The sequence below is a fragment of the Silurus aristotelis genome, assembly GCF_946808225.1.
Source record: "Silurus aristotelis genome assembly, chromosome: 14".
NCBI lineage: Eukaryota > Metazoa > Chordata > Actinopteri > Siluriformes > Siluridae > Silurus > Silurus aristotelis.
The window spans coordinates 597,257-607,256 of NC_139587.1; the positions used below are offsets into that span (position 1 = coordinate 597,257).

The window sequence follows — 10,000 nt, forward strand, 5'->3', positions numbered from 1 at the left end:
CATCCCTTCATCTCTCCATCCATCCATCCATCCATCCATCCATTCATCCATTATCACTCCATCTCTCCATCCATCAATTATCCCTCCATCTCTCCATCCATCTCTCCCTCCATCTATCCATCAATCCATCCATCCATCTCTCTATCCATCCATCCATCATCCCTTCATCCATCCATTATCCCTCCATCTATCCATCCATCCATCTCTCCATCCATCCATCCATCCATCCATCCATCCATCCATCATCACTCCATCCATCCATCCATCATCCCTCCATCCATCCATCCATCCATCCATCCATCCATCCATCCATCCATCCATCATCCCTCCATCCATCCATCCCTCCATCCATCCATCCCTCCAGTGCTCAATCCCTTCATTGATTGCATCATTATTTATTTAAAAACAGCACTTACACAACAAAAGCTCGTGTAAAGTCTACACTAATGCAATGTTCTTCATTCTGAAGCTTCTCCGTTCATTCTGCTGCCATTTTCAGTCTGGAGGAGTGCGGGAAGAGATCGGCTTATAAATATTTCAGTCCTGGAAAACTTCTTTTTGGATTTCACTTCAAAGAAGGAGGCGATGAACCATGAATAATTTACAGCGTGCAACATGTTCGCGTTCCTCCCTCTGCTTTAGTCTGATCATCAGATGCTCCAGATGTTTGAGATTTACGTCTGTACAGTTTAAGATTAGTGTAACATTTTACTTCCTGTTTTCACAATAAAGCCAAGACTACCTTTACACACGTGTGTGTTTCTGTCGTCTGTCACACACGTGTGTGTTTCTGTTGTCTGTCCCGCACGTGTGTGTTTCAGTTGTCTGTCCCGCACGTGTGTGTTTCTGTCGTCTGAAGGTCCTCAGTCCTTCTAGCAAGAACTCTGTATTTTATCTGTTGTTTACAAATAGATTGAGAACAACTTTAAACACACGTGTGTGTTGTTTTCTAATCCTTTAGCGTGAGTAAACTTCACTTAGCAAAATGTATATTGATAAACTGTTCAATATTCATAGAACAATATAAAATAATCACAGTTTTGATAGAAATCTATAATTAATGTTTAAGGTATTTCTGATAAAACCGTGTCCTTCACACAGAACGTTTTTTGAACGACTTTATGAAACCTCTCGTGAAGTTCAACCTTTAAACAATCCTCTGTTTATCCGTGTCTCTATCAGCTGAGCTACATAACAGTAAGTGTAAAAAGTGTGGAAACGCCTGGAGTTTTATGGTTTTTGAGACACGTGCAGATTCCTTCTGTTTCTGCGTGAACGACACAAGAATTAAACAGTGAACGAGGAAATTACAGTTCTGTGGAGTCCAAATGGGACACTTTTGTCTTTACCAGAAGAACAGGAGAGAAGATGTGATCAGACTCCCTCACCCACACACTCACACATGGAGGTGGACGTTTGATGGTTTGGGGTTGTTTTGGAGCAGGGAAGGTTCTGGAAGGTGAAAGTGAACCATCATGTCTCCTATTCCACATTTCATCACAATGCAGTTCCGTCTGGACTGCGTCTCATCGGAACTTCAGCGTAGAACAAGATGATGAGCAGAAGCGCACGTCTGAGTTCTGTACATGTTATTTAGAGAGCAGACAGACGTCTGGAGTGATATCTATCATGGAACCACCTGCCCAGTCACCACACCTCAATCCTACTGAACTGCTCTGAGATAAACAAGAATCTCCATCTAGAGAAGAACATCTCTGGATTTAAACACCGTACTCCGTTAATTAAAGCTGCCCAACTCAGCTCAGCAAGTAACTATCAAAGTTTCATATACACATTTATCCCAGAAATAATGTGAGTACTGCATTGTGATTGGCTGGAAGGAGTTCAGGTGTGAATAGAGGATTGTGATTGGCTGGAAGGAGTTCAGGTGTGAATAGAGGATTGTGATTGGCTGGAAGGAGTTCAGGTGTGAATAGAGGATTGTGATTGGCTGGAAGGAGTTCAGGTGTGAATAGTGGATTGTGATTGGCTGGAATGAGTTCAGGTGTGAATAGTAGATTGTGATTGGCTGAGAGGAGTTCAGGTGTGAATAGTGGATTGTGATTGGCTGGAAGGAGTTCAGGTGTGAATAGTGGATTGTGATTGATTCAGGTGTGAGTTCAGGGCGTTGAACACGCAGGTAGTTTGTGTTTGTCCATTGAATCTAAGTAAAAGTGCTCCTCATAAACACCAGTAACCATAGTAACATCCAGTATCAGTTCCATCCAGAGTGAGACAGCGACTGTAGTTTCCTAATGACTTCACTGATCTCCACGGAGGAGTTTTGCGTGCGGTGGAACTTAAATATGGGGATTCGATTTAATAAACAGTTTAGAGGCAAAAGATGAAATTGACAAACTGGAGAAGAAAACGTTTAAATGAGAAGAACAAAAAACAGCATCAAATTCCTCAATACTGGGAAGTGACCATGGTAGAAGGTGATAATCCACAAGGCCTTTATGAGATTTTCTTTACCTCCACATCATGCAGAAGGTAACACCTCACACCTACCAACCTGGAACATCACCTTAGATCATTGATATCTATATAACTATAGGCGTTGAATTGAACTTGTTAACACAGGAACACAATCAGAGCATGGTGAATCTTCTTGTCATGGTGCCAGAAGCCTGCAGCACTGCAATCCTCCAGTTTTGAGTACAAAGTGCTGTTGATGTATTGAGCGAGGGATGCGGTCAGAGGGGACGTTCCAGCCGATATCAGACTCTTCCCTCATTCTAAATCCAATGTCCAACAAATCCTCACTTAACTAAGATGAATGGGTCTGCACAGCTGCATTTATCTCTTCTGACCTTGACACAGAGACGGCACGGGGGAGACTCTTTCTCCTGCTTCCTTCATTTCATTTCATTTGTTGTCTTGCCTGTGCAATGAGACATTATAAAATGAGATCATTTTACATTTCTGGTACAGACCCAACATCAGAATATGTGCTAATCATACAAAAAGCCATGAGGAGTGAAGGTGTGGAACCATCCAGAGACCTGAGGGTCGTATTCCTAAACTCAGCCATGCCTTCATAACAAAAACCTTCTTCCATAATGTAATGGTTATGATTATTGATTATTCCGCTTCAGATCCCACCTGATCGAGCAGCAATCCAATAAACAAACACATGAATAAAATGTCAAGCCACAGAGATGCACATCTAATCCACCAGGTCCACTCGGATATTTTCCAAAAAACTCGTCGTCTCAGTGAGTTGGACAGAAATGGAAGAGGGAACGGATTCTGCTGCACTCATACCCAGCGGTGGGTCCGACGCGCTGAAGATCCGATCGATAATCCACTCACTGTCTGACAATCAGACCGCTAAACCATTATCAATCACGTCTGAAGTTTATAACGCAGACGTCTTCTTCATCCCTGTTGAATCTGTTCCTGCTTCTAAATGTGAACATTTATCTTCTATGCTAAGTTAGCATTCTTAGCGTGTATAAAGAACGCGTGTATGTGTGGAATCGGTTCTATCCACACATCATGATAAAATATGAGGTGGTATAAAAAAGTTTAAAGATGAGCTCTGTTTACAAGAAAGTACTTTATTTATCTACTTTTCCACACTGTAACCTTCAAAACAGTCCCCTTACATTACAGAAGCTCCTGCATTGTGGTCGAGGAGCATTTCATAATGAATGAAATGAGAACTTCCTCATCCTGAGAGATTGTTCTTGATGTTCTTGATGTTCTTCGAAACACTAAATGAGAAAAGCATTCGCTGATAGACCTGCGAGTGAAGCTCAAGTGAGTGAAATGTCTGAGATTTGCTGTGCTTCTGCTGCAGGAGATCTTCAGAAGCAGGTCTTTTTTTTACGATAAAATGGAACTTTAACTAGACGTTAATCAGAGAAATGAGCTCAGACACGATGTTTCTCACGAGGACACAAAAACACTGCATTTAGTACAAGCTGAAGCTTCGTTAAAGAACTCGTTATAGTCATATAATATATATTCCAGTCGTCTAATCCGAAGCTTCTGAAAGCATGTGCTGGTTCCTCAACATGATCTTACATTAGCATGTTTCTTAACCTGTGTCTTATTCGTGTTTTTAAACAAAACATATTCAGTTTTAATGATATTAATGATAATCTACAGACAGGAAACTCATTTATATCCTTATTTCTGAATTATTGCTTTCTTTATTCTTTCTTTCATCACATTAACGATCTTTAGAAATAATATTTTAATTTGTGTTTGTTTAAACCCTCACCGGTGCGGTAATGAATGAACACACACACACACACACACACACACACACACACACACACACACACACACACACACACACACACACACACACACATTTACATTTACATTTACATTTACATTTGCGGCATTTAGCAGACGCCCTTATCCAGAGCGACGTACAAAAGTGCTCACACACACACACACACACACACACACACACACACACACACACACACACGAATGAGTTTGTTAAACACACGCTGCTTTTGGTGAATTAATTACGGTGCTGTGAGTCGAGCGTTTGGGGTTTGGGGTTGGTGTGGTGTTTGGTGTGATGTTTGGTGTGATGTGGTGCTTGGTGTGGTGTTTGGTGTGGTGTGGTGTGGTGTTTGGTGTGGTGTTTGGTGTGATGTGGTGTCTGGTGTGGTGTTGTGTTTGGTGTGGTGTGATGTTTGGTGTGGTGTGATGTTTGGTGTGGTGTTGTGTTTGGTGTGGTGTGATGTTTGGTGTGGTGTTGTGTTTGGTGTGGTGTGATGTTTGGTGTGGTGTGATGTTTGGTGTGGTGTTGTGTTTGGTGTGGTGTGATGTTTGGTGTGGTGTTGTGTTTGGTGTGGTGTGATGTTTGGTGTGATGTGGTGTTTGGTGTGGTGTGATGTTTGGTGTGGTGTGGTGTTTGGTGTGGTGTGATGTTTGGTGTGGTGTGATGTTTGGTGTGGTGTTGTGTTTGGTGTGGTGTGATGTTTGGTGTGGTGTGACGTTTGGTGTGGTGTGATGTTTGGTGTGGTGTTGTGTTTGGTGTGGTGTGATGTTTGGTGTGGTGTTGTGTTTGGTGTGGTGTGATGTTTGGTGTGGTGTTGTGTTTGGTGTGGTGTGATGTTTGGTGTGGTGTGGTGTGATGTTTGGTGTGGTGTTGTTTTTGGTGTGGTGTGATGTTTGGTGTGGTGTGATGTTTGGTGTGGTGTTGTGTTTGGTGTGGTGTGATGTTTGGTGTGGTGTGATGTGATGTTTGGTGTGGTGTTGTGTTTGGTGTGGTGTGATGTTTGGTGTGGTGTTTGTTGTGATGTTGATGATTTCCATGGAAACAACAGCAGCTTTATTCCGACTCCACCTGAGGAAGAACTTTTCAACCAGTAGGTTTTACAGTAAACGCTCCACTTGTGCTTTTATAAAACCTAAAGAGCTGCTGAGGTTCTGTGGGACCGAGTTTCAGCCATAAACACAACGTGGAGGTTAATATCTGTGTAGAGCAGCGAGACAGGAGACATAAAGCACATCATCATAAAACATCAGGGATAACAAGATACTGCACAAGATCAGCCTGCATCTCCTTCTGTACCCGTGAATTACCTTCTACCACACATAGAACACCGTCTGCTTCACTCAAAGCCTGTCTGAGATCAAATACCAGCTTTAAATCCTCCATTCTTCACACACACACACACACACACACACACACACACACACACACACACACACACACACACACACACACACACTATTAAAGGCCATTAGATGGATTTAAATGCAAATTGAACGGCACAAGTAGATTCAGTAGAGAGTGAAGCAGGTATTTATCTCCTCAGGGTTACGGAGCAGGGCTGTTGTGTGTTTTATACAGAAGCATTCGTTGGCCTTCAACTTCCAGGATGGAAGCAGATTATATGGAATGAGCAGAAAAGTGTCCATTTTATAAACATGAGACAACAGAGAAGCACAAATTCCACAAAACAAGAACCAGAACATAAAAACCATCATTAAGAAGATTGTGAGACTGAACATCATCCATGTTCCATCTCAAACTCTTAGATTCCTTTAGCTTCTACAACCAGGGACAATTTCTTTAGAAAGTAAAAATGCTTTCAACTTGGAACAACTCACCTTTAAAATTCACCATAAACAGAGTAGGAGAACGTTATGGATGGATGGTCCATGAGAAAGCATCTGATTCTCTGAAGCAATTTGATGATTTATGCATTGATGGTTTTACTCTAAGATTCTTTGGTTTGAAACAACTGATAGTTCTATACAGAACCTTTCCGGAAGACTTTTTGAGCTGTAGAACCATTAAGCATCTGAAGAACCTCTGAGGAACCATTTCACACAAAACATCCAGATATTATTGAGGATTTGAAAGTCTTCACAAACACTCTGAACTAAATGCACACTTACATTAAGCACTATTCCTCTTCCCTCCATCCATTCACTAACATCTGCCTGCTGTCATCTAAAATCCCATCCATACTTTACAAGGTCCAGGATTTCTGTCTTCTCAAAAAGGAACTTGAATAATCATGAGCCAGAATTTATCTTCATGCATTTCATTCTCCAACGTGCATTAAGGTCCATACATTTGGACACTTTAAATGTCAGGAAAGTTTCTATCATTTAGCAGAACTAATGAAGAACCTCAGAGGAGGTCCATTTGCTTCGACTGACTGCTGGCAGAATAGAAAAATGAATGTAATTAGCATATTGTGAAAACCTCAGCAGTGGTCAGCAGGAATCAATTTCATCTCCGTATTTCTCCGTCAGCATTTTATACTCCAAAAACTAAGCCAAGTTCATCCATCCAGATCGAGCTGGACCATAATAAGGGCAAACGACCTTCTGATTCCGCACACGGAGCCAACGAGCTGCGTTTAATCGTCCGTGACTCGGAGCCATCAGTCTCGACTCCATCGAGTGGAAATGAGGAAGTGGGTCATATGTTACGCTCGTCTGATTATTTACGGTTAAATCTCAAAATTAAACCTCAGACCAGCGAGAACCAAACAAAGAACAAAGCTGAGACAAGAATCAAGCATAAAGTCACTGAGACAAAGTGGAGTAGCTTCTCACCGCTCTGTAGATCCAGGACGTGGTGTTTATCCAGGGACCAGCCGCCCATGTTGGAGGCGTCCACCTCGAACCCCTGCAGTGTGGAACTTCTCCTCTCCCAGAGGACCACACTGAGACACGACTCGTACTCAAAGCCCACAGACACTGAAGGAAAAAACATGAATGAAAAGAGAAGAACGGACCAGAGAACATAAAGCTGAGCTACAAAATCATCTACAGAACATTTTCTAAATCCAGTTCATCCTTCAGACTTCAATACAGTAATAATAATAATAATGTAAAAACCCTACACCAGTTTCTTCTCCATCACATCCATATCAGAGAACCTTCTGAACATCAAAGATCTGTGTGTGTGTGTGTGTGTGTGTGTGTGTGTGTGTGTGTGTGTGTGTGTGTGTGTGTGTGTGTTTGTATTAGAGAAGCGTCCTCACTGATCTCCATTCAACCATTAATGACTGAAGAGTGATTAATGATTAATTAGTGATTATAAAGTAATGATGAGTGAGTAGTGTTAAATGACTAGTAATTAGTGATTAGTGATTGATGATGAGTGCCTGGAAAATGTGGAGGTTTGTGTTATGAAGGACATCCAGTGTAAAACATCTGCCAAATCAAACATGTGGATCACGAATCAGAATTTCATAGCGGATCAGTCGAGGCCCGAGTTACCAACGACCACCACAGGTATCATTAACAACAGGGTACCGGTGTAAACTGTGCTGCTGTTGGCTGAAGGAGGAGAAGGAGAGGAGGAAGACGTCTACAGAGACAGCAGGGAAAGGAGAAGTGGAGGAGAAGTGGAGGAGAAGTGGAGGAGAAGGAGAGGAGGAAGACGTCTACAGAGACAGCAGGGAAAGGAGAAGTGGAGGAGAAGTGGAGGAGAAGTGGAGGAGAAGTGGAGGAGAAGGAGAGGAGGAAGACGTCTACAGAGACAGCAGGGAAAGGAGAAGTGGAGGAGAAGTGGAGGAGAAGTGGAGGAGAAGGAGAGGAGGAAGACGTCTACAGAGACAGCAGGGAAAGGAGAAGTGGAGGAGAAGTGGAGGAGAAGTGGAGGAGAAGGAGAGGAGGAAGACGTCTACAGAGACAGCAGGGAAAGGAGAAGTGGAGGAGAAGTGGAGGAGAAGTGGAGGAGAAGGAGAGGAGGAAGACGTCTACAGAGACAGCAGGGAAAGGAGAAGTGGAGGAGAAGTGGAGGAGAAGTGGAGGAGAAGGAGAGGAGGAAGACGTCTACAGAGACAGCAGGGAAAGGAGCAGTGTAGGAGAGTAGAGGTTCGGGTTGGTACTTTAAATGTTGGTACTATGACTGGTAAAGGGAGAGAGATAGCTGATATGATGGAGAGGAGAAAGGTAGAGATGTTGTGTGTTTAGGAGACCAAGTGGAAAGAGAGTAAGAGCAGGAACATTGGAGGTGGGTTTAAACTGTTTTATCATGGTGTGGATGGAAAGAGAAATGGTGCTGATTGATGATGAGTGATTAGTGATTAGATAGATAGATAGATAGATAGATAGATAGATAGATAGATAGATAGATAGATAGATAGATAGATAGATAGATAGATAGACAGACAGACAGACAGACAGACAGACAGACAGACAGACAGACAGACAGACAGACAGACAGACAGATAGATAGATAGATAGATAGATAGATAGATAGATAGATAGATAGATAGATAGATAGGTTACAAGATCACAAGATGATTAGTGATTGGTGATTGATGATGAGTGATTAGTGATGAGTCCGAATTTCATTCCGGCTGAAGTCTGTTGTGTTGAACTCTTGTGTAACTCTAATTAATCTCACGTTACCAGACATTATTGTTCTTTTGCTCGTTGCTCTGCAGCAGTAAAATGATAAAACCTCGTCCTCCTGCAGTCCTGCAGCTCGTTCTGTTTCACTCGCAGACTAATTACACTCACAAACAGGTGGAGTCTGAAAACACGGCTCTTTGGAGCTTTATTTATGGCCTCGCTGCTGCTCACTGCCAGGCTGCACAGAAACATGGCCGTACAGCTCACACACACACACACACACACACACACACACACACACACACACACACACACACACACACACACACACACACACACACTAACGATGCATGCTAATTCAAATAAATAAACAATAACATTTAAAGTACAGAACCATTAACAACTACAACACTTTCTTCATGTTTAATGTCTTATTTTTGTTCTTTTGCTGATTTTTAGATTCTGTTTCTCTTCAGCTGTGTGTAATAAGAGTCTAAAATCTCACTCTCTGCTTCTACATGGAACCTTTTAGAATGTTCTCAAACCCCTTTTCAGATGAGTAAAACCTTTAATTGTCCTGTAGAGAAACTACGTGTAGTAAATATAATGTGACCTCATCACATCTCACACTGCACCACGCTCTCTGAGATCCTCCAGCACTGCTCCACTGGTACCACCTTCTCTCAGAATGAGAGGTAAGTACACTTCAAGGCTCTTCTCTGTTCTGGCACCGAGGTGGTGGAATGAACTTCCTCTAGATGTCTGAACAGCAGAGTCCCTGATTATCTTCAAGCGACGACTGAAAACCTTCATCTTCCTGAAACACTTAAATTACCACTTTCTAAGTTTGTAGAATTCCAGAGTTATATTTATATGAAGTGTGTAATCTGGTGTACAGTGTAGATTTATTCATTACTACAGACTCACAGCACTTTAGAACATCGCTCTGGATAAGAGCTTCTGCTACATGCTGTAAATGTAAATGTAAATGTAAATATGCAATTTTGATCAATTATTAATCAATGAATTTATAAATGATTGTCTTGAACTAGCAGCTAGTAAAGGGAAGAGGATCACCAGTTAAAGTCAGTGATGAGAATCTCCTGGACTCCGTGAGTGAGCCAGCTCCATGACTGCATCAGCTTTGAGGAATTAAATGGGAATAAAGAATAATTTGATGCACTCACCCACAGCCTCAGCC

The 10,000-nt window shown here is 42.1% G+C and overlaps 2 protein-coding genes across 2 annotated transcripts in view; one reads left to right on the forward strand and one right to left on the reverse strand.

Annotated features, from left to right (window-relative positions):
• Nucleotides 1-10,000, reverse strand: part of LOC310736755 (teneurin-3) — a 73,926-nt gene that overhangs the window by 12,491 nt on the left and 51,435 nt on the right. Inside the window, exons 18-19 of the mRNA XM_083560525.1 lie at nucleotides 9,987-10,000; nucleotides 7,048-7,191 (exon numbers count right to left, since the gene is read on the reverse strand). The exon at nucleotides 9,987-10,000 is cut by the window's right edge and continues 254 nt beyond it. Of these exons, the coding sequence (XP_083416651.1) occupies nucleotides 7,048-7,191; nucleotides 9,987-10,000 (158 nt within the window). The remainder of the gene's footprint in view (nucleotides 1-7,047; nucleotides 7,192-9,986) is intronic.
• On the forward strand, nucleotides 7,613-8,434 carry LOC310736384 (uncharacterized protein). Its single transcript, XM_083559872.1, has 2 exons — nucleotides 7,613-7,855; nucleotides 7,911-8,434. Coding segments are annotated over exons 1-2 (405 nt in total). The 5' UTR covers nucleotides 7,613-7,854; the 3' UTR covers nucleotides 8,315-8,434.